At 40.1% G+C, this 24,804-nt stretch overlaps 1 protein-coding gene, 1 long non-coding RNA gene and 1 other non-coding gene across 5 annotated transcripts in view; 1 reads left to right on the top strand and 2 right to left on the bottom strand.

Moving 5' to 3' along the window:
- CCDC150 (coiled-coil domain containing 150) overlaps positions 1-21,786 on the top strand; it is a 96,601-nt gene extending 74,815 nt beyond the window's left edge. The window contains exons 17-27 of the mRNA XM_047083678.1: positions 1,464-1,592; positions 2,975-3,144; positions 5,711-5,804; positions 6,601-6,770; positions 7,934-8,060; positions 16,902-17,096; positions 17,498-17,566; positions 17,661-17,822; positions 18,730-18,816; positions 20,941-21,060; positions 21,472-21,786. Of these exons, the coding sequence (XP_046939634.1) occupies positions 1,464-1,592; positions 2,975-3,144; positions 5,711-5,804; positions 6,601-6,770; positions 7,934-8,060; positions 16,902-17,096; positions 17,498-17,566; positions 17,661-17,822; positions 18,730-18,816; positions 20,941-21,060; positions 21,472-21,588 (1,440 nt within the window). The 3' untranslated portion in view covers positions 21,589-21,786. The remainder of the gene's footprint in view (positions 1-1,463; positions 1,593-2,974; positions 3,145-5,710; positions 5,805-6,600; positions 6,771-7,933; positions 8,061-16,901; positions 17,097-17,497; positions 17,567-17,660; positions 17,823-18,729; positions 18,817-20,940; positions 21,061-21,471) is intronic.
- On the bottom strand, positions 1,328-24,329 carry LOC124515125 (uncharacterized). 3 transcript variants are annotated; one of them, XR_006962753.1, is made up of 5 exons: positions 21,384-21,561; positions 20,953-21,304; positions 20,701-20,792; positions 19,684-19,886; positions 1,328-1,529 (listed from the first exon to the last, which is right to left on the bottom strand). It is a non-coding gene; the product is annotated as an uncharacterized LOC124515125 (long non-coding RNA). The 3 variants fall into 3 exon arrangements; XR_006962752.1 differs by lacking the exon at positions 1,328-1,529 and adding an exon at positions 24,233-24,329 and having other exon boundaries at positions 19,172-19,886; positions 21,384-21,513; XR_006962750.1 differs by lacking the exon at positions 1,328-1,529 and having other exon boundaries at positions 19,172-19,886.
- On the bottom strand, positions 14,807-14,877 carry LOC124516822 (small nucleolar RNA SNORD56). The gene has a single exon (XR_006963211.1). It is a non-coding gene; the product is annotated as a small nucleolar RNA SNORD56 (small nucleolar RNA).
- Positions 24,330-24,804: the final 475 nt, after the last annotated feature.

Raw genomic sequence — 24,804 nt, 5'->3', positions numbered from 1 at the left:
GGTAATGCTGATAAAAAAGAATTGTGTGAATGTATTACCTATACAAAAGTTAATTATATTAAAACGTTTAACATTTTTAAAATGACAGAACTGTAGAGATTGAGAACAAATTATTGGTTGCCGCAGGACTGGGGATGGGTTTGGGAGAGTGTGTATATACACAAAGAAGTAGCAAATGTGAATTCTTTTGTGGTGATGGAACGGTTCTGATTGTGATTGTGATGGTTCGTGAATAATGTGCACGACATCAGATTACATACAGCTATGTGCGCACTCAGAGATGAATGCAGGTTTTTAAAAAAGTGGTGAAAACTGTGTAAGTTCTGTGGGCCAGTTAATCTAGTGAACAGTAATGCACCAGAGTCAGTTTCCTGATTTTGATGTTGAACTACAGTAGTGTAAGATGTCTCCACACCATTAGGAGCAGGGTGAAGAATACATGGGATTCTTTTCACTACTTTTGCAACATCCTGTGAATCTAATTATTTCAAAAATTTTTAAAAATAATATTTAAAATACTGTGATCATTTGAATGTGTAGAAAAAAGAAAAAAAGTATTTCAAGGATATAAAATTCTCATACTTCTAATTAGGATGCATTCTTCTATAACAGTATTTTCTTGACGCTACTTATTCATCTTGGCTTTTGTTAGATTCTTTCAGTTGTTATACAGTAAAACCTTGGATTGTTCTGCGAGTGCTCTGCAAGACAAGCAAACATTTCTTAAAATTTTAACTTGATAAAGGAGCGATGTCTTGCAATATGAGTAGTGTGTGAGGCCAGACATCACATGATCACAACTGAGCTGATGGTTCTTGAAATTTGCTTTGAGGGGCGCCTGGGTGGCTCAGTTGGTTAAGCGGCCGACTTCAGCTCAGGTCACGATCTCGCCGTCCATGAGTTCGAGCCCCATGTCGGGCTCTGTGCTGACAGCTCAGAGCCTGGAGCCTGCTTCTGATTCTGTGTCTCCCTCTCTCTCTGCCCCTCCCCCGTCCATGCTCTGTCTCTCTCTGTCTCAAAAATAAACGTTAAAAAAATTTTTTCTTTTTTAAATTTGCTTTGATACACAAGTGCTTTGGATTACAAACATGTTTCCGGAATGAATTATGCTCTCAAACCAAGGTTTTACTGTATTTTTAAATTCCAGGATAATCAGTCCACCACCCCCACCATTTTACATCTAACCTTCATAGTCTTATCTCCTTTATCACTTACCCTGTATTTTCATGGAGATTGACATATATTAGGTTTGCTCATGTTTATTCACACAGATTTTTTTTTTTTTTGCTTTGTAGTTTTCTTTAAAGGGAAAAGTAGCTAATAAAGTTGTTTTTTTTATTATAGTGGATGAGCATATTTAATTAAACATTTTAAGTTTGGTGTCCAAATTGCTTTTTCTTATTCTAATTGCTGATTTATAGTGCTTTAGACAAATTATTTATCATTCCTTGTTTTCTACTAAGGTGAAATCCATTCTTGAAAAGAATGAAGAGGAGCTCTCCCGAGCAGTGAAGTGTCGTGATGCAGCCCTAAAAGAGAGTCAGAAGTTGAAAGGGGACCTTGAGGCTTTGGAGGACAGAGAGAGCAAGAAGGCAAGGCATCAATCCTTTTTGAAAGTTTGTTATTGAAATGAGATACTTAAGAAATCTTGCGCAAGTCAAGTCGTATTCCTTCATTTCTTGTTACCTTTGGTAAGAACGAGGATTGATCAGAGGAGCTTTTTTTTTTTAAGATAACTTTAGAAGAGCTGTAAAATATTTTCCTTAAAAATACGTGATTTAATTCCCAATTGTTTTTGTTTTTGTTTTTTATTTTTTTAAACGTTTATTTTTGAGAGAGCACACGAGAGCAGGGGAGGGGCACAGAGAAAGGGAGACAGGATCCAAAGCAGACTCCACCCTGACAGCAGACAGCCCCACTTGGGGCTCTGACACATGAACTATGAGACCACGACGTGAACCACAGTTGGACGCTTAACAAACTGAACCACCCAGGTGCTCCTGTTTTTGTTTTAGAGAGAGAGGGAGCATGTGCGCACAAGCAGGAGAGAGGGGCAGAGGAAGAGAGCAGGAGAATCTTAAGCAGGCTCCACACTCAGTAGAGCCTGATGCAAGGCTGGATCCCGCAACAGTGGGTTCCTTACCTGAGCCGAAATCAAGACTCAGACATTCAACTGACTGAGCCACCCAGGCGCTGCTAACTGCTGTTGGTTTTGGTTTTTATTTTATTTTATTTTATTTTATTTTATTTTATTTTATTTTATTTTATTTTATTTTATTTTATTTTATTTATTTTATTTATGAATGAATGAAAGAGAGAGTCAGCACAGGCTGGGGAGAGCCAGAGCGAAAGGGAGAGAGAGTATCTGAAATGTGCTCTGCCTTGACAGCAGGGAGCCCAGTGCGGGGCTCACACTAAGAAACTATGAGATCATGACCTGAGCCAAAGTCAGACGCTTAACCAACTGAGCTACTCAGGCACCCCCCAGTGTTTTTTTAACTTCCAGTCTTGAAAGTCCTAATGTTTTCTATTGAAAATCATCTGACCTTGGTAACAGTAACCTTCCTACTATGTGTAACTAACATGTTCCTGATTCTGATGGGCTTCAGGTATGTTCTCTTCTGTCCCATGATAACTGATCAGGGCCAGAGCAGACCAGCCTGGGACCACATCTAGAACCAGGAAGTTGTTGATCCCATTGTCTGCAGTTAATACAGATGTTATGACATGACAAAAGTTGGGAAGTGCTGCAGAGTTCTCCACAGGGTGGCGGTGGGGGGCGGGGGCTAGTTTTCTTTTCTCAAAGTCACAATAACTTAAGATCTTAACAATAAAATAAAATATGCTTCAATTATTCCTCTTAGCATTTTGCCATGCTTGGTTTCCATATTCTTGCCTAGAAGTAATGGGACTCAGCAGCAGTGGAATAAGGAGAAAGGATCAAATATCTTTGTATTGTTTCATTTTCTGTTAGGTGGGAAACTTTCAGAGACAACTGGCAGAGGCTAAAGAAGACAACTGCAAAGTTACAATTATGTTGGAAAATGTGCTGGCTTCTCACAGTAAGATGCAAGGTGCTCTGGAAAAAGTACAAATAGAGCTTGGGCGGAGGGATTCAGAGATTGCAGGCCTCAAGAAAGAAAGGTACTGGAGATTTTTTTTTTTTTTTTTTGTCTTTGTGCATGTAATGGAGCATGTCTGCTCCATTATAGTAAGGAGTGGCATGCATTCAAGAAACAAAGTCACTTCATTTTTTAAGTTTATTTATTAATGTTTGTTTATTTATTTTGAGACAGCAAAAGCATGTGAGTAGAGGCGGCGGGGGGGGGGGTGGTGCAGAAAGAGAGAGAGATAGAGAGATTGAGAGAGAGAGAGAGAGAGAGAGAGAGAGAGAGAGAATCCCAAGCAGGCTCTGTGCTGTCAGTGCAGAGCCCGACGTGGGGCTCAAACCCATGAACTGTGAGATCATGACCTGAGCTAAATTCAAGAGTCAGATGCTTAACTGAGCCACCCAGGCACCGTGAGAAACAAAGTCACTTTAAAATAAAGATCTAGCCCCTGTTTGGGGAAACATCTTAGGAATTTGACTGGAAAGCAAGGGATTTTGGTGAATGCACTAACCTCTGCCTCTAGACTTCCCAACCTGCTCTTCCCTGTAGATCCTGTACCTGAGCTGCGGCCTCCAGCGGGGTTCCCAGCCTGTAGCCCAGCCATCCCTGCTGCAGACTGGCTGCCCCCACAGCCCACACCCCTCTGTCCTGGCCATTTCTTCCGCCTAATGGGGTTTTGTGCTATTCGATGTTCTTTGTAAACCCAAGTTCTTATTTGTATAGTCTTTATTCAAGGGGAAGTTTTTGTTTGAAATCAAGGACCTCCCTTCAGTCCTGAACAGGTTTTTCCTCCAATTCCAACCCAAAGTTTTACATATTTCCCTCTCCCTATTTTACTACTCACTAAATGTATGAATCTGACAGTTCACCCCCTTTACTCTGTTGCTCTCTAAAAGTCCTCTATTTTAGCTTGACATTTCAGAAGTGGTGAAATGTAGACCTATTCAGTAAAACATGGTATTATAAAAAAAATAAAGATCTAGAAAATTAGGGAGTATCTGGAAGTAGAAATAAACATGACTTTCAAAAATTCAAAATTCCCATATTTTGTAATGATGTAAAGGAGTATGTATTCTAGAAATTCATGTGCTATATTACTGCTACCCTTTAAACCTGTCCTTGGGTCTGCAGACTAGTAATTATCTAGATAATTGAAGCTCCATGCCTAGTTGAGTTTGAATTATCTATTTATTAGTATCCTATTTAAAGATTAATATTTTTAGATGAATCATTCTGAGACCTACTTCTAGCCATATTTTAGAAGTAAACTCCCGGGCGCCTGGGTGGCTCAGTCGGTTGAGCAGCTGACTTCGGCTCAGGTCATGATCTCGCAGTCCGTGGGTTCAAGCCCCGCGTCGGGCTCTGTGCTGACAGCTCAGAGCCTGGAGCCTGTTTCAGATTCTGTGTCTCCCTCTCTCTGACCCTCCCCCGTTCATGCTCTCTGTCTGTCTCAAAAATAAATAAACGTTAAAAAAATTTTTTTAAAAAAAGAAGTAAACTCCTTTGAAAGTTTCAAGTTGCATAAAAGTTTCCCCTTGAGGTTAATGAGCAAATGGTTTCAGTTTAACGGGTCCTCTGAAATATATTGTGATGGGTGTATTAGTGCTTATTGTCTCTCTGCTATGGGAGAACAAGTGCCAGTTTTATATTCTCCATTGTGCTTATCTTTGTTTTTTGCATATTATAAACGTGTATTGCCTCTGAACATAAAAAAGTCAAGGGGATGGTACTGCAAATTGTTCACCATTCACAATAAGATTCTGGGTAGCTATTGTATTTAGAAGCAAAATCTCAACAGCAGGCCCATCCATCTAGAAGCAATATATTTTTGTACTGGTGATATATGTATATAGTATAAAATTACCAGCTCATAAGTTAGTCATTGACAAGTATTGATAGCTAATGTATCAATCCAAATTGAATCATAGATGGGACAAAAAAAATTTTTTTTGATGTTTATTTTTAAGAGAGAGAGAGGGGCGCCTGGGTGGCGCAGTCGGTTGAGCGTCCGACTTCAGCCAGGTCACGATCTCGCGGTCCGTGAGTTCGAGCCCCGCGTCAGGCTCTGGGCTGATGGCTCAGAGCCTGGAGCCTGTTTCCGATTCTGTGTCTTCCTCTCTCTCTGCCCCTCCCCCGTTCATGCTCTGTCTCTCTCTGTCCCAAAAATAAATAAAAAACATTGGGAAAAAAAAAAAAAAAAAAGAGAGAGAGAGAGACAGCATGAGCGGGGGTGGGGCAGAGAGAGAGGGAGACACAAAATCCCAAGCAGGCTCCAGGCTCTGAGCTGTCAGCACAGAGCCCGACATGGAGCTCAAAATCACAAACCACAAGATCATGACCTGAGCGGAAGTCAGACGTTCAACTGACTGAGCCACCCAGGCGTAGATGGGACAACTTTTTAATCCTTCGAGTCTTAGTTTCTTAACCTGAAGCTGAGGCTACTAATTGTCACCTGCCAACTCTAAGGTATTCTGAGCATCTGTAGTTTATGACATATGCTATTTGAGCTTCTTGGAAGAAGAGTGCCCTGTAGCTCCCAGTGGTATCCTTCCTAGATAGTTCTTTTCTGTAGTCACTCTTTCTGTGTCTCCCATTTTCAGGGCTCTAAATCAACAGAGGGTGCAGAAGCTGGAGGCAGAAGTGGACCAGTGGCAGGCGAGAATGCTTGTTGTGGATGCCCAGCACAACAGTGAGGTAAAGGCCATTATTATAGATGAGAATATTGATATTTTTGGTTTTATTGGGACATTGCTCTTTTAGGAAAATGGGGTAAGTAATCAGGTAAATCTCTTTTTCATTCAAGTCTGAGTTATGTTTACAAACGGGAAGTGGGCCTGTAACCTTACAGTGAGTCATTTATTGGCAAACCAGGACCACAATTATGCCTAATTCTCTCTCTGATATAGTTTACTTCTTTTTACTTATTAATGCATATATGATTGCAGAAGTTAAAGGGCTTAGGGAATAATTTGTAATTTAAGTCAGAAGTAGCTGGAGTGACCCCACTATTAATAAGGAGACACACTTACATGTGTGTGCTCATGGATATATGCACACATGAATTTATAAGTATATATGCACATATATTAAAAAGTCTTTGATATTTCGTATAAATAAGCTTTTTCTGGAAGGACATACAAGGAACAATTTCCAGTTCTTCTCTCTTTAGGTAGTGACACCAGAAGTTATAAGATTGGAAAGGGGAATTTACTTTAAAATTTTTTAAATAAATAAGTTGGTTCTATTTTTCAAAGCTCATAGTAATCAGCAGAGCTTGCTTTTCCCGTTGCTTTGTAAGAGTCTCCTAAGCAGTGTCTGCAGTAAATTCTCACATCTATATCCCAGGCATCTGGAATCTTTAGTTCTGGTTCCATCCAGTTATTGTCTCAATGGCATTTGATGAAAAAGTGTAAGGAGTGAGTATATAGTGTTACCGACTTCTTGAATCTATCTGTGACAGTAGAATTAAAGAGCGTCTTCTCTCTTTCAGATGGAGCCTCTACAGAAAGCTCTAGATGTAGCTAGAGAAGACAACAGGAAACTGGCTATGAGCCTGGAGCAAGCTCTCCAGACAAATAATCATCTACAAACAAAGCTTGATCATGTGCAGGAGAAATTGGAAAACAAAGAACTTGAGCGACAAAATTTGGAAACCTTCAAGTAAGGGCAGTAGAGTCACAGTGAAATTAGGGAAGAGCCTCTGGGAGAGTTACGTCCGGCTCACCTACCTAAACTGGTTAGGGGCGCCTGGGTGGCTCAGCTGGTTGGGCGTCCAACTTCAGCTCAGGTCATGATCTCAAAGTTCGTGAGTTGGAGCCCCGCGTTGGGCTCTGTGCTGACAGCTCAGAGCCTGGAGCCTGCTTCAGATTCTGTGTCTCCCTCTCTCTCTGCCCCTCCCCACTCATGCTCTGTCTCTCTGTCTTAAAAATAAATAAAAACATTAAAAAAAAATTTTTTTTAAAAATGCTCATCTTCTGCGTGGAACTAGTACTCCAGCAGAACTGTGTTAGGAACCAGGCATCCTGAGCAGCAGCAGCCGCCAGCAGGCTGGGGAATGCTCATGTGAATCTCCTTTTCAGCTCTCCCTTCATCTGGTGTCAAGCTGCTGCTCCACATGAAGGTAAAGCCAACATTTAAAGAATGTTGTATGTTTCTGCCAAGCCTTTTCTATCAAAAGCTAATGTGTCCTTTAGAAGCATGATTTGGAAAAGGAATAGCCTCAGCCTGGATGGGAAGAACCCATGGAGGAGTGGGATGACTCCACCCAGGCAGATCTTTAACCATTGTTTTCCTTTTCGGCCTAAGATTAGGTCAAACGCATCAAGTTCAAGTCAGGCCACCAGAGTTTTTTGTAAACTGCACCTTGGTAAATAGGATTTAGATATAAATAACGTTCCATGAAAACTTTTACCCAAGGGAAATGCAGTGTGCACATAGACCTTTATGCCTTTCAGGTCATGAACATACGGATATGAGGAAGGTATAAGCTAAAGCAGAGAAGGCATTTTTTCCTGTCCATGAGCTGTGCAAATTTTATCTAGTGAAATGTTGCTGGCTCAAGACTGGTTGCTGGTTAAAACAAGAGTGTGTGTTTCACTCTTGGTTGGTTCTCTTGATGTTGAAAGACTTTTTGGCTTTTAATGCTACACGTAAATGCTTTTCTTCCCTTTGTGTTAATGGGCTCCAGACCAGTGAGTTTCACCTGGTGCCTGATGTGCTTCTCATGTGTAAATCATACCTTCTGGACAGCTGCCCATGATCGTCCAGGCCTTCCTTACCTGCTAAGATGATTTCTAAGAGTGACTTATCTTTTTTTCAAACAGAGAACGGATGACTGAGGAATCCAAAGTGGAAGCAGAAATGCATGCTGAACGCATAGAAGCCCTAAGAAAGCAGTTTCAAACTGAGAGAGAAACGGCAAAGAAGGCAGCGCAACGGGAAATGACTGAGGTATGCAGTCGAGTGACAAAAAGGTTTCTAGATGTGAATCTTTTAAGAGGAGAACCAGTCGCAGGATTTCCAAGAATGGCTGCAGCTGTTCTTTGGCCCTTTTCATTCCTCTTTGACCAATAAGCCCAAAGTGATCAAACCATCTCTGTGCTCTTTGTAAATCGAAACACAGAAAGTTTCTGATAGACAGTTCTCTGCCCAGCGAAGGAATGTCTCAATGACAGCTTTTGCATTGGACAGTGATAACTGAGGGCTAGAGGAAGGAAGTGGCCATTGGGAGACATCCAATCATCTGTCCCCTCAGTTTGCTTCACCAGCACCCATCACTCATCTACCTTCTCCTGAGAGGCATGTATGGTCCATGCTCTGGTGCGTGCTACATGACCTTTATTTCATTATGATCTCCTCTTTACAAAAGGAGACAAATAGCGTAAACAGCTGAGGACTTCTGTTGAGTAACTAGAGGCTAGGTACAATCTTGAAGGAATTCAAAGCAAGGGAAAGTTGGGTGATAGAAGAAGAAAAATGAAAATACACAATTGAGACAGAACCAGCAGGGCTGGGACACCCAGTAAAAGGGGATGACCAAAGCTTAGAGAAATGAACAGGATGTGTGACCAAATGAATAGGATTTCTCTCTTGATCAGAGCAGACTTTGGGAAGTGTCTGAGAAAGAGTGGTTAGCTGAGATGGTACCAGCTGACCTTGACTGTCAGAATCGTAGAGGTGAACTTTCCAGTCAAAGTGGAGCCCTGTGAGTTTCTGAGAAAGGGATAGTGCACTGTAAGCACAATTTTAGGAAGGTTAGTCTGGTGGTAGTGGAGAATAGGCAAGAATGAAGGAGAAACAGGAGATATGAAGACTCGAAACTAGAACAGTTACTTTGGGCTTTAGAAGACTAGGGCCAAGCAACATGGCTCAGGTGAAAATAGAAAACAAATCGAAAGGCAATTTTAATAGAAAAATCATTAAACAGACACTAAATGTTGTATCAACAAAGGGGAGGGAAGAATTGCAAATTACAAAACACTATGTAAATATTAAAAAGTTAGAAAGAGGGGCGCCTGGGTGGCTCAGTTGGTTAAGCGTCCAACTTTAGCTCAGGTCATAATCTCACAGTTTGTGGATTCAAACCCCGCGTCAGGCTCTGTGCTGAGAGCTCAGAGCCTGGAGCCTGCTTCAGATTCTGTGTCTCCTCTTTCTGCCCCTCCCCTGCTCACATTCTGTCTCCATCTCTCTCTCAAAAAATGAGTATTTTTTTTTTAAAGTTTTTTAAAGGTTAGAAACAAAATTCTGTGGGAAACAAAAATGTGCCCTGAAATTAAAGGCACCTTTAATCAGAGATAGTTGTCAGAATACCTATAAAATGTAGATCCTTTTAACAAGGATCACTGGAGATTGTGACCTTGTGAGGAGACCAAGGGCAGAGTGAGTGTGTGATATCAGGGGTAGGCTCAAGGCATACCACTTAAGAGTCCCAGTTCTGCCTCTTACTAACAATGTGTACATTTACTGTCTGCAATAATTCCTGAGTCTATTTCCTCAGTCATAAAATGGAAATCATCATAACTACTTTTTGTTTTTACGTTGGAAAATATATGTAAAGTCATTGTCACAGTGCCCAAACATATTAAATACAAAGTAAGTGATAGTTGTTAGGGCTTACCCAGTTTTGACAAAGCTATGATTAAAATAATGGCAGAATAGCTAACAAGAAGTTAGTTGAGTAGTAATAAAAGACCAGCACTGTGTCATGAAGTTAGTATCAGAAACAATGAGTTAGTGTAGAAAGAAAAGATACAAACAACTTTGCACGTTAAACACTATCACCCATTCAGAATACTGTGTTCTTATCTTCTCCCTTCTCTGCTGCCACCTTTTCCTAAAAATCAAGCAGCACTTATTTAAGGGCACTGGAGGAGGAAGGGAGCTCTGTAAAATGATTTAAGTAATGTTAAAAGATAAACTGAGGCATATTAAACATTTTAAAAGTTTGAGCAAAACTCAATTCGAATCAGGTAGTGTCCAATCTAGCAGATAAAAAGGAGCTTCAAGGAGCTGTACAAAATGAAAGGCTTTCATTCGTGGAAGGGAACAGGAACAACTTACATTAGGTATAAAAGCAGGTTGGTTACTGCAAAGTACTTTCCTCTAGGGGATGGCAGGTCTTATACAGGCAGATGACCTAACTGGTACTGATCAAACAATTCCTGATGGACTGGTTTAAGAGTCCATTTCTGGAATCGCTGAAGCATTAAGTCTCAGTTTGGTGATAGAGAGCTGACTCCATTTTGGGCCTGTTTTTTTTGTTTTTGTTTTTGTTTTTAACAATTTCCCCTCCCCTTTTTAAAGTTTATTTATTTATTTTGAGAGAAAGGGAGAGAGAGAATCGCAAGCAGGCTCTGTACTGTCAGCGTAGAGCCCGATGTGAAGCTCAATCTCACGAACCGTGAGATCATGATCTGACCCAAAACAAAGAGACACTTAACCGACTCAGGCACCCCGACAATTCCCCCTTTTGATCAGACTCTCAGCCTGAGAGAGGTCATTAAAGTTTAAGGCATTATCTACTCCCAGCTACTACTCGGGAGTTCTTGAAGTTTTTTTGCTGAATTTCTGTGTGGTATTCATAGGTCATGCTTTTTGTTGATATTCTTCATGGCATTCACAGGCCATGACATTTTAGATTCACATTTTTTAAGTCAGTCATTCTCTTCATTTCTGTTCTGACGTTCTAGTCTTAGATCATTTGCTTGGTGGTTAGCAACTGTGAACATGTGTTTCAAGGTTTTGAGAGAATACAGCACACTTAGGGAGACTACTAAGTTTATTATAAGCATGATAATTCCCAACATCTAGAGTGTCCTTTGGAGCCTTGGTCCCCAAGACCCAAATCAATCAAAAAGTCAAATAAGTGAAGGATTCTGTTGAAGGAGTCCCTTTCTCAAGCCAACTAACTAGCTTAGCTTGTTCAGTGATCTTACATAGCCGAGTCTCAGCCTGCCCAGAAGTGTCCGTCTAAGTACAGCATGTGGTGTTGTACACAGAACAAACACCTCTGTGTTCAACTAAAAGATAGGGCTGTCCTGTTATCCAGAACAACTTCAGACAGTCTAGTGGTTTTTGTTGGGCAGCTGTTACTTTATCAGTAGATTCCGCAGTACCTTCAAGAGTTAAGGAGAGGTTTCTGATGGTATTCCCATTTGTACTTACTCCTAGCCAAGACAGTAGGGATCTGCCAAAGGAAGCGAATTTTGGATCATGAGCGCCTCCTGTAAGTCCTGATTTCAGTCCATGGCTCAGGATTAGAAAGGCGACAGCCATGAAAGCCAGTAAAATTTACGAGTCTGTAGACCACAGACTGTGCCCTTGCCTATGTCCGTTTCTTTATACAGAGCTTGGATACAAGATTCCCCTGGTTTGGAGTTTTTAGCCAGAGGCAGAGAAATTGACCCCTAGGAGTAGGGAGTATGATACAATGGAGAGGGAGCAGTTTGGTACAGAGAAACAAGCATTGGAAGTCAGGGAGAAATGTGTGATGGGCAGAGCTATAGAATTACCAGCATCATGGCAAATCCACCAGTTGTTTGGAGGTTACATTACCCCCTTTGCAATGGCATCATCTTTGCAGGCCAGAGCAAGGCAAAACATGGGCAAAACAATCATAAAGACCTTCAGGATATAAGAATTAGGATAATGATTGTCAGAGCAGCAAGAATAGAAAGAAACAAATAATTTTTGATCTGACGTCTTGGGAGGAAGCAGTCTACCTCAATGTCGGCTACTTGTCAGTTTGATTTTGAGGCCTCTGCAATGTCTTTACATAGGACCACATGTCAGCTGGGGCCTTCTTCAGTTGTGAAATATGCACCCAAGGTTTGATACCTTGTACGGTATCTACTGATAACCTACTACGGCAGGGATGTCAGTGGTCAAGAGTACCTAGTAGGCTCCTTCCCAGAAATCTCCCTTTTGCAAAAGTATCAGAGTATAACAATAGCTGTCTATAAATGATAAAAAAAACCTTAATATGCTCATGTTTAAAGATCTGATGAGAGTTCATTATAATAGGATTGACAAGGAAATTTGGTTATATCCATGATATACAACATTTGAAGATAAAAACTGAAATTATGACTCAAAAGGACGTATCAGATTTTTAGGAATTTCCTATGTTTTCTAGAACACATATTAATAACACACATTGTACGAATATTATGTAAGGTTTATCATCACTTGACAATGCTTCCCATGTAATTTAGCATACCAAATAAGCCTGATTAGTTTAACATTTCTCTCTTACAAGGTGAGACACAAATCCTTTGAGATTTTCCAAGGACTATCTGGGAAATCTGCAAGTTGCTTTGAGATCAGAAAGACCCCGTTTAGAATTTGATTTGGGGAAGTTGTCAAAACATTTGAACATGTGACTAAATAAGATCACAAATTATTACGAAGTATTAGTTAAACTGATAATGGAAAATTTTAAAGGCAAATACAGAAGGTTACATGGTTGGGAACAAAACTTAGCTCTTAACATTGACAAGACTAGGTTTTCTTAAGTAATCACAGACTTAATAAAAGACCATGTGAAGCACGGTAAATTATTGTGCTCAGTTGCAAAATCTTTATCTTTCAGGTAGATTACCCAAAAGGTTAAAAAAACACTTTCATAAAATCTTATCAAGAACAGACCAATAGTCCAAGGAAACTTTGTCCTTATAATGAAGAAAAAAACAAATTCTAATTTTGCACCAAAATCATTCCTTAGAAACTTGAATAAACCAATTCTAACTTAGCCACCTTGATCACACAGAAAATTCCTTTCTTAAGATTCCTTTTCCACAAATCTTCAATTTTTTCTTTTATCCATTCAGATTTTGTTTTGTGTCTTTTCCTCTTTCTCATTCTAGAACAGTCCATCATTTACTTACTACTTTTCATACACAGTTGTTTCCTTTCACCCTTGTTATTTCAAAGTAATTGTAATTACATATATTGATTAGAATTCTTAACCCTTACAATCCTCATATCTAGTAAAACCTAGGAAGTAAGCAGTTGTGGAGTGTGTTACACTAACATTCTGTGGGTTGGCCAGTCTGTAAACCCATTAATTTCTAGAAGTCTATTCTTCCTCATAGTAAACTTCTAATGTAGCACAAAACAGCTTTACTAACAGACCCAAATACCTTTAGTTCCTCTGTGAAAGGAAGCCAAAAGTGGATAAACCTGTGTTTAGTTATGTTTTGGTATTTTATCTTACTTAGAATTGATCTAGATATTCAGTGAGTACCCATCATTTCATTTATTTTAGTGTGATTTAAAAGTTTTCAAAAAGATTTTGGAAACTTATCCTCCATTTAACAATTACATTTAGATTACTCATGAAAATTTTATGAGACATGAAATCATCTAACCATGATCTTAAATTATCTTTCTTGCCGACAAATTCTGTGACAGACATAGATAAGCTTCTTTGACTTTTAGTAAACCTGGGTAAAATGGAAGTATTACAGCTAATGTTGATAATTCTTAAGACATGGATGTTTTAATTAAAAGGTAGCTTCAGGGGCACCTGGGTGGTTTAGTCGATTAAGCATCCAACTTCAGTTTAGGTCTTAATCTCACAGTTGGTGAGTTCAAGCCCCGCATTGTGCTGTCTGCTGTCAGCACAGAGTCTGCTTCAGATCCTTTATCCCCTTCTCTCTCTGCCCCTCCCCTGCTCATGCACTCTCTCTCACAAAAAAAAAAAAAAAAAAAAAAAAAAAAAAAAAAAAATTAAAGAAGGAAAAAGGTAGCTTAAGTTCATTGTTTGATTTGTTGATGATTATCCTAGATCATGTGAACTTGAAAATCATATGGGTTAGATTTTCTATTTCTTAGAGAACACTGAATACGTATAAATACTTGTCTTTAAACCGATTAAATAGAGCTCTTTACAAAGTCATTTTGGCAATACCATTCAAAGGTAGGAAAAAAGTCTCTAATATGTATAAAAGACATACAAACAGGTCTTACAGGTTTCATTTTATAATTTTAGTCTTGAGACAGGTACAATACTGCAAAACTCACTAGTTGATAAAAGAACAGTTAGATCCAAATTGTGTTCTTGGCAAATGGAATAAAATTAAGGTTATTTGTTCAGATGGCTAAAGCTTTTAATATTTTTAAAGGTGACTTAAGATTTTCATGGGCCTAGTTTTCCAAATATCTTTTCTCCCTACCCCCCCACTCGTACGAATGGTCTTCGTTCATGGAGAAGACCAAGTAGAACATTTTTATCTCAAAAGGCACAGAAAAAGGGAACAAAAGTCCCCTTGGTGGAACTTGTATTCTAAGTCCAGATCTTTTACACTATCTGCAAACATTAGATGAATAGAGAGGTTTGGGGATCAGTAAAAAGAACAAGAGGGCTTTGAATTGTTTTTAGAGCTGAATTTCTGTTCTTGTACACTTGATTTATAAGACAAGTACAGTTTTTAATTTCTCAAAGAATTGGGTTGCAACCTTTAATTCGTGGGCTGACCCACTCACCCAACTACATTATCTTTATTTGCTTCTTTACACCAGGGAGAAGATCTTCAACTAAGGTGGAAGTCAAAAGATTCTTAGGTTCTAGATTCAGAGCTGTGTGTTTGGAATGTCTAGTAAATCCTTCCACAGAGGCTTTAGAATGTTTCTCTTTCTCTCTGGGTACATAGTTTCATCTTAGCTCAGGGGAGAAGACTTTTTTTTTCCCCTCATCTTCACTCAGACCCAAAGGATCAACAAGCAGGAGGTGAACTGCTGTTGACCAGTAATACTGCCATCATTGCAGAGGGGAGAAAGGAATTTTTAAAAGTCTGTCAGGCTCTGAATATGGCCATCTTCTGACCATAGAACTCCTTTAAATTCTTTCAGATATCTTGCCAAGTTTCAGCCAGGACAAACAGTAAATATTCCTAGCAGTATTAAACCCTTGAATATAAGAGAGATCCCCAAAGAGCACAAAAGATACTACTCTCCCAAGATCAGAGCCACTCCCAAAGTAACCAAAAGAAAGAGAATTGTGTTGGGGGTCAGTAGGTCCCTAGCCATGAATGGGATGGCACCCCTGTTTCTATCCAGCCTCTGACCCGATGGTTGCCTCGCCAGGTTCTCAGGACATAAAGCAAGATAAACAAGAAGGCAGTAGCTGTCCCTGGGTGAGAAAGGATCAACCACCAGTGGGCACCCAAAAGCAGATTCACAAGATACAATTCAAAGATTAATTCTTACAGCTGTTTTTTGCCTATCAATCTGAATTTGGAAAGGAAAGGACAGTGTGAATTTTTTTACTTTCTTCTCTCAGCCAGACATCACAGACATCTGAGAAAGCTGACTTTGCTGAGAATTCTCACTCTTTGTTAGCTTCTGCTAGTTGTCCCAGATCCCATCTGAAGGCTCGTGTTCCAGCGTATCTCATTCTAGTCCCCAGAAACCACAGAGAAAGGAAAATAATTTTTCTTTTCCCTTTATGAGTGCTTGGCTTTGCTTTTCTAGAGCACCTTCTCTAGAGCACCTCGTACATGGATAAGCATATTTAGGTTAAAAGTTCTCCACTATAGCCATTGTAATTCAAAAATATCTGTTCAGCCTTAAAAGTTTTATTCACCTGAGACCTCACACTGGAGCGACCCAGTCCAGAAAATGGAAGGCTTAAAGTCTGAAAGCTGCTAACTCGAAAGCTGCAGAGCCAGGATCCAAGAGAGATGCAACCTGTGGCCTCCAGAGGCAGTGATGGAGCGGGGAGCTCAGTGGGCACTTACACCAGGCAGCTCACTGCTCCTGGGGACCAGTGCTGTCCTTCAGCTTAACAGTTCTGGAATCAGAAAAGTTTTAATATGCCTCAGTTTATCTTTTAAGAGTTTATTAGAACGCAAGTTTGTTCGAATTGGGCATCATCCAGTCTAGCAGATCAAGAGCTCCAAGGAGGTGTACAAAATGAAAGCCTTTTTATAGCAAAAGGGAGCAAGAACAAGTTCTACTAGACAAAAACTTGAGTTGGTTATTGCAGTTTCTTTCCTTTTAGGGGATGACAGGATCAGGCAGATTACCAAACTACTGCTGATCAGGTAATTCCTGATGGACTTGTTTAAGAGTTCATTTCTGGGAAAGCCAAAACCGTAATTCAGTCTCAGTTTGGGACTGAGCATAAGGGACTCCATTTGAAATTGTTGTCTGGTTTTTAACAGTAAGCACTATGCTGTTTTTCCACTAGACAATTTTATTAAAATCTTTAAAAACTAAAAGCAGTATTCTAAAAATATATGCAGTGGTAGTAGCTGGCAAGTATTTATAGAAATTACCATATAATTTTCAGTTGTCCAGACATGAGGTCACAAGTGACAGGAAAGAAAAGTTTAATGATCACTGAGAAATTACCATATGCCAGGCTCTGCTTTCTTTCTCTACTTTGTCTTATTTAACTAGGAACCCTATGAAATAGTTTATGTGCATACTTTGCCAATGATGAACCTGAGGCTTAGGGAAGTCGGTTATCCAAAATTACTTGGCTAGTAAGTGCTAAAGCTGGGATTTGAACTGGGGTTGGACTCCAAGGTCGTGCTCTTGAAAAGAGAATGACGAACATTATATACGTTGTGTTCTTTAGTGTTAATAGTTATGAAAACAAAAGATGAAAACCACTTAGAGTGTTGCTCCACAGGTCTTCTTAATCAAACGTCATTATTATTGCCTCACTTTCCCTTCTTGTTAAAACAAAGTTCCAAAGAGAAGGAACTAAGTATGGGGACAGACCTACTTATAAGCTTCTCTTAATGAAAGGTAAAAATGACTGAATTTTCCCTTTGTGTTCCACAGCTGAAGAAAGCCCTTGACGAAGCCAACTTCAGATCAGTGGAAGTAACCCGGACCAACCGAGAGCTGCGGCAGAAACTCACAGAGCTGGAGAAGATCCTGAACACTAGCAAGGAGAAAATAAAGAATCAAAAGGCCCAAATTAAGCTCCACTTGTCGACTAAGGCGAATAATACTCAGAATGTAGAGAGGATGAAGGTTGTATGAAAAATGCTAAGTCTCCCTTACTCCCTGTTATCTGATGAGGATCCATGCAGGCTGTGGGGTCTGGCGAAGATAGTTCCAGAGTACTAACAGCAGCATGTGTGCTCCGGGAATTACAGCTACACCTGGGAAGTGGGCAGATTGCAGGGGGATGGACAGACTGTCTTTCTCCAGCAGAGAGAGACACTGCTGTGTAAATGTTTGATTTCTCTTCAGCTGCCATGTCACCTTCTGGCCCCCCATCTGCCTCTCCCACAGTGATCGTACAGGATTTTGCTCTTTCAGGGTCAGTGGGCCAGTCGGGAAGGAGAGCCCAGCAGGGGCTGGTAACTGTGGGTCTCATATGGGATTCTCCACTGATCATCTTTCTATGTTATTTCCACATTTACTTTCAGCAAATAGAAACAGAATTGAGGCAAATGGAGCTAATTAAGGATCAGTATCAGAAAAAAAATTATGAACAGGTAGATGATTTCCACAAACTCTATGTTTACTATTCACCTAAAATCTCACACTTGGACAGGTTCACCAACTGCTTCCCTCTTTGTGCCCTCCCAGTCACTGAGTATCCAGAAATTTGTATCTGAAATGACTAACCTACAGAAAGAGATGCAGCTGTTGGCCAAGAGCCAGTACGAGACCTCAGCACGGAATAAACAGCAAGAGCTGCGCCTGGAGGCAGAGCGGAAAGTAAGGCAGGAACTGGAGAACCGGTGCCAGGTAAAAAGTTCCCTCAGGTTCATCTCAGATTATCAGCAAGTGACACGTACCGAAACCCAACATCAGAGCATCTACGTTTTCTAGATCTGTAGAAGAAACATAAGTCTACAAGTAGGAAGAAGCCTATAGCTTTGAATGTGGCCCATGTTCTCAATTTTCAACTTAATAAGATATTCATTTTTTTTTTTTAATTTTTTTTTTCAACGTTTTTTTATTTTTGGGAGAGAGACAGAGCATGAACGGGGGAGGGGCAGAGAGAGAGGGAGACACAGAATCGGAAATAGGCTCCAGGCTCTGAGCCATCAGCCCAGAGCCTGACGCGGGGCTCGAACTCCCGGACCGCGAGATCGTGACCTGGCTGAAGTCGGACGCTTAACCGACTGCGCCACCCAGGCGCCCCAAGATATTCATTCTTAACAGCTACAGCTCACATATGCAAAATACTTGTTATTAAATAAGACTTCTGAACTGAATTTCAGTCTTTCAGGCACTTTACACCCCTTGCTTCTTCCCTGAAGCTTAGATACACCTGTTGCTATGACAGGATTTTTAGCTCTTCCCAGCCTCTGGAAAAGCATAACATTTTATCACTGCAAAAGGACTTCAAGAGATCATTAAGCCCTTGCTTTCTAACAGAAATTGTCTCCAATGAAAAAATATTCCTTCAGTTCTGGAAAGAGCTATTAATCACTTTTTCTTCAGGAGAATCCATAAATCAAAATCTATGATCATACACATCTGTGGATACTAATGACACTTTTCATCTTATATTTTGGTGGCACCTGAAGTTAGAAAGTGTACTCCATCATGCTTTCATAATTTGATTGCCCATTTATAACAATATGGAAGCTCTTTGTTCCATATGGGACTGTGGGAATTTGTAAAAATCTTTGTATCACGTTTTCAGGAATTGGAAGAAACCATCAGACACCTAAAGAAATGCAAAGAGGCAACAGAGCATAAACTCAAAGAAGCCAGTGTGGAATCGGAACAGGTAAGCCAGACCTAGGGACATAAAGACTTAACAAGTTTCCTCACACACAACAATTTTGAAACACTCAAGTCAGAGTAAAATGCCTCGTTAACATAGTTGGGAGCGTAACAGGCAAGAACCATTATGACTTACGAAGTATAATCTCCATTATGAAGAATGATTTTTAGGTTGAGACTCTGTGTCCTGATAAAAGATAACAGAATGCCAAAATACTGATTAAGTCCAAGTCTTTACCACTTAATATAAGAAGGGGAAGACCAGCATGTGTGTAGATTTTAATGCATTATTACTCAGCATCACTAATAAAAGTGGAAGCTCTTTGTTCAGTCAATAAAAAAATGTTAAGTAGGCCTTATTTTTTTTTTTTTTAATTTAGGTAATTTCTACATGCAATGTGGGGCTCAAACTCATGTCCCTGAGATTGAGAATCATATACTCTTCAGACTGAGCCCGTCAGGTCCCCTGAGTAGGCCCTCTTACTTTGTGATTTTCCTTTCTCTAGTCTTAAATTGGCCTATTTGAAGGTATTTAAAATTATACATTTTTTAGAGCTGGAAAGGGTCTTTGAAATCATGGTCTGCCACAACCATTCCTCATTTTCCAGATAAGGAAAACAGCTTCTAAGGTATCACAGTGATGTTTTTGTCAGTTGGTCATGATGTGTGTGCCTTTTACAGCCACTAAATTACAAGACAACATGACTGTCACAGTGGAATATTAAAGGGAATATGGACTCAGACACACATGAGTTTGAACACTGTCACATGAGTTTGTCACACTGTGACACAGTGCCCTTAAGGAATTTACATTTACTTCCTTTAACTCATCGGTTACCACATCTAGAAAAGTCAGGGTATTGAGACTTACCTTTCCATTGTTCTGTTAGATGGCTCAGAGTAAGTTTCAGTAAACGGTGCCTCCCTTCTCATTTACCAAACAAGAGGAGATAGGATGGATGTACAGGGCCATTTCAAGCATCTTTCCCTCCACTCCTGGTAAAGAGTGCTGGACACTGCCTTTGGTGGGGGGCAGGGTGTGAGTATCACCGGCATTAGGGTATACAAACAGACCTGGAAAATAATTGAACTTTGTATCTTTCTAAAAGTTAAATGCCAGGGGAGCTCTATTTTTTTACCTCACTATTTTGTGCCCACACTGTGAACTGGCTGGGCTAGGACAAATACATGGTCGCACGTATTTACTGTGGACCTGTCATATGTTGGGCGCTGTCCTAGGTGATGGAGACACAGGGTGAAACAAGCCCGACGAAGTCCCTGCTCTCCTAGATCTTGCCTTCTCCCAGGCAAGACAGAAATACCTCTCAAGACTTGAGAATCAAAAAACGAAAATGCTGTCCATGAAACAAATAATCAAAGGGAAGAAAACAGTCATTTTGCTTTTTATTCTAGAGGATATGTTCTGGAGCTGTTTTGAAGCAACCATTATACCACAGAAAAGCCTGTTGGCCCTACCTTAAAATACCATAGTATCCCAAACACACATAAAAGTGCCAGGCACACAGTAGATATTTGTCAATTAAATGAATACGGAGTCCAGATCATCTTAAATGGTCCCTCTAGTCGTCTGCCTTTGAAGTCAATCTAACAAAGGTGATTTGGAAGTTTGTGCTTAGGAGCTGAAGTCTAAAATATTTTGATGATAAAGGAAATAAAGAGGATGCAACTTACGCTAAGCTGGTTCCGTCTTTTACTAATTCAGTTTACTTTCATAAAGCACAACAGAAAAATCTAGTGTAGGGACTTTGGAGAAGTATTTAGTCTTGGAGAACAGAACTCACAAGTCCCAACCATGGTTTGCACTACCACGTTCACTTGCAGCGCTATCTTATCCCATCATTCTGATTTTTCCCCAGGGTTCTCTTACCTTAGGTCACACCCAAGAAATAGGAACAAATGCATGAAAAAGCAACAGGCTTGCAGGCATCCCTCAGCTCTTCATTCAGAAATCTCTCTCATCTGTAGAATGGATATTATGCAAATAGGTTACAAGGACCTTGCATTCAGGATTTGGGTCTTTTAACATCTAGGTAAAAAGTCTTTTGAACCAATACACAAAAAACTGTTTCTTTGTTGTAATGTTTAATGATAACGCTTGTATGTCCAGATAACAGCTAACCTGGAGGAAGCTCATCGCTGGTTTAAGTGCAGGTTTGATGGCCTGCAGCTTGAGCTGACGAGAAACCGGTTGCAGAGGCTTCCCCGAGAAGACGGGTGGATGGAAGAGGTAGGGTATTTGGACATGGCTGTCGTAAGCAATTTTGGATTTGTTCCTTCTCAGATTTCTTTTTCTTCAGCATGGAGCCCACTTCAGGGCGCATACTCACAAACCGTGAGATCATGACCTGAGCCGAAATCAAGTCGGATACTTAACCGACTGAGCCACCCAGGTGCCCCTCTTCAAATTTCTAATTACAGAAGTTCTCTCTTCATCCAGCAACTCTCCCCACTAATCTGTAGATTTCTTTAAACTGCAAAGAAAACAAATGAATTAAATTTCTTTCTTAAAAGTTCTACATTTCCCAACTTGTCTAGATTAGAACCACTCACCTTGATTAATAAATTATATTCGTAAAGACAAAACGGCCTCAGCTATGCAGTTAGTTTTGCAGTGTCGGGTCTGTTTTCTTTCCAGCAGGACCAAGGTAACAAGCACGACGTGGCATCCAGCCAGTCTGCTCTACATCGGTGGGAGAATAAACAGCGTCTTAGACTTACGCCCAAGAAATGTCATTCTGAACTAGAGAGAGATTGATGCCCTTGACAGAGGCACTTCTTCATCGATAGCTACACCACCATGATTTCCAGAGCCCAGCAATCAGGGCTGGCCTTTTCCACAGTCATCAGAACATCAAGTCTTTGATGTGGGCTGAAGCTTTTTGGACTTTATTCTTTCAGGAACTTGCTGATATCAGTACAGAACCACCCCATCTTTTTTGTCTCTTTCCCCATTTTCCACCCAATAAATTTATATGAATTTGTTGTATAATAGAAGTTACTGTTGTATGATACTTGTCTATTTTTCTAAGTACATTTTATCAAAAAGCATTTAGTGAGGTACTAGATGTACAGCCACTAAATGATAGGATATTTTGTTTCGATAAAATCCCCTAGTCTAACACCCAGTAGATAATCCTTGAAAATGGGATCACCTGGGAAATGGTAAAAACTTTTCCACATAAAAAAAAAAAAAAATACCCTTTTATGCTGGGTAATTACCAGCACATCTTTAGTAGGATTAGATCTCTCTTCTTTATTTTTTTTAATTGTTTTAAGTAAGCTCTATACCCAGTGTGGGGTTTGAACTCACAAACCCGAGAATAAGAGTCATATGTTCTACCAACTGAGCCATCCAGGTGCCCCTACAGCTCTATTCTTATATTAGATATCTCAGAGATTGTATTTATAACTTCCTCAGATGTTTACAAATCAAATTATTGTATACAGCAGACTGCTCTGCTCCAGGACTATGCCTGGCCCATGTAGCTCTTCCTTACTATTGTAAGCAATAAATTCAGCTTTATATATATATATATATATATATATATATATACATATATATATATATATATATTTTTTTTTTTTATTTTAGATAGGGAGCGGTAGAGTAGGTAATCCAGACTTAATGAACATAAACAGCTACCATAGCACCTGGCTTTATTCATGTTCAAGTAATGGTAGCTACTGATGATGCTATCAGGACCTAAATTGAGTGAGCATTGTGAATTGGAGGGAATATCATTAGTAAGACTCTCAGAGGTTGAAGAGCCTACCATTCTTCTTCTGATATAAAAAAGACAAAGCTGAATTTATAGCCTAAACTAAGCCGTAATAATTGAGGGAGAGCTCTGTTGGTCAGGCAGAGTCCTCCCTGATCGGAGCAGACTGCTGATCTTATATAACATTTGGGGGAAACACGAAGTTCAAGAATCGCAAGACTTTCAGAGGTCTTGAGGGTTGGTACCATCTGTAGAAGTGTAGTTATGTGGGTAAGGTTGGTAATTGGCATTCAGGGGGCACCTGTTGGAATGCGTCTATTTCTGTGTGTCTGACTTCAAGAGGTGAGGGTTCACTGATTGGCAGGCTGGGAAAAGCCTCCCCAAGTTATCTAACTCCTACAGAATTTATCCCTTTAGACTCTTCATAAGAAGATAAAGTTATTTTAAGGTACCAGAGAGTCAATCTTGAAATAGTCTAAGCAAGAACCCCACAGAACAGTTCCTTTGTCCTGAATTCCTCATAGGACAAAAGATCCCAATTACTGTGCAGGAGAGATGATCAACCTTATTGGGTTGTAAATACACCATTCTTGAGTGTTGTCATGACATTGACCGTTACTGGCCAAGAATATGTTTATCTTCTTCATCCAGAGCAAGGACATTTTTCTCCACTTGTGTTTTGTCCTCAAAGAGTATCATTATTGATAAAGTCAGTGTAACCTTATGTCATTTTTTTAGGTTGGCTATACTAAACCTTAGCTTGGGAGAAGTGAATTATAGCATTAGATTGGTGATCATTTCTAGTAAAACCTATATTTAGAACAGCCTGTTTAGAGTGATGAACTTGCTGAAGTGTTTCTATAGTACTTTTATAATGGTCTGCTGTATACTAGGTTCTATTGTGGGCCTGTACTTTCATCTGAAGCTACCAAAACACAGACAAAATATCAACCAATGGTTTTTAAGACACCAGACATTGTGCAACAAAGAACAGTACTCCCTGAAAGGGAACAAATGAGGTGAACCCTACTATCACCCCGCCTTCTAGCCTTCAGACAGTTCATGCACCTGGTCCTGAGTTAAGGAGCCAGAGTCCAGGGAGACCAGGACTGCTAGAGTTCCAGGACCGAATACCAGAGAGGAGAGTGCTACAGAGGGAGAATTTCAGAGATGTCCCGAAAGCCCTCTTGAGTATTAGCTGAGCACCTGCATGTGAGGAAACCACCTAAAGCTGGAGAAAGAATCATCCAAAAGGGTTTAAGTTAACAGTGGTCAGCACACACACACACACACACACACACAAAATACCAGCTTCCATCAGCCAGCATGAGAAACATCATGATTTGCAGGGCATTGGGTGGAGAACACTAAAGAATACTTGTCTCAGAAGTAGAGAATAGGTAGCCCTACAGCGAACACTGCTCTAGTCCTACCCAGCGAATCTGAAACGCAAGACCCCAAATGATCTATTCCAAGTAACTGCATTCCAAAACAGCTTAAGGATATTTAGAGGAATACAAAAATATATGGCACCCATCAAGGTAAAAATCACAATTTGTGGTACCAATCCAAAGCAGCAGGAAAATTTAACCCAGATTAACAGATGTTAAAAGTGACAGTGGGCCGCCTGGGTGGCTCAGCCTGTCGAGCGTTCAACTTCATCTCAGGTCATGATCTCACCGTTCATCAGTTCCAGCCCTCCGTCGGGGTCTGCTGACATCTCAGAGCCTGGAGCCTGCTTCGGATTCTGTGTCTCCCTCTGTCTCTGCCCTCGTTCTCTCTCTCTCTCTCTCTCTCATAAACATTAAAAAAAAAAAAAAAGTGACAAACAAGGACATGAAAACCGTTACCATAACTATATGTTCAAAGAGTATTAAAACAATGGATGGTAATAGAAAAATTGAAAAGAATTCATAATTATTAACTAGTAGAAAACTGATGGTTTCCTTTAGCAGTAGAGACTGACTACATGTAGGAACATTGGATTTAAAGGGGATTTCAATACAAGATCTGAAGATGTTTTGATTTTTTGATGACTGCAGTTGTTCTAAAGCAAGGAGACTGAGCTGTGGCTCCTGAATTAAGGGATAAGCAATGGTTCTATTAATTGTGCTGTGTTGTTAACACCCATAGAGCATGACCTAACCTTTTCTTGTGAGTACAAAAAGTGATTTGTGAAAATCCAGGAAGAACCCATCTGGACTGTGACTTTGGTCCAGGTAAACTGTCTATGGAGTCATTTGCCCTTGGGG

This window comes from Lynx rufus, unplaced genomic scaffold (genome assembly GCF_022079265.1).
Source record: "Lynx rufus isolate CCGP_SWC_20201006 ecotype Redwood Valley unplaced genomic scaffold, mLynRuf1.p SCAF_2, whole genome shotgun sequence".
Taxonomy (NCBI): domain Eukaryota; kingdom Metazoa; phylum Chordata; class Mammalia; order Carnivora; family Felidae; genus Lynx; species Lynx rufus.
Note: the sequence above shows the minus strand (reverse complement) of the source record. Positions and strands in the feature narration are given on the sequence as shown.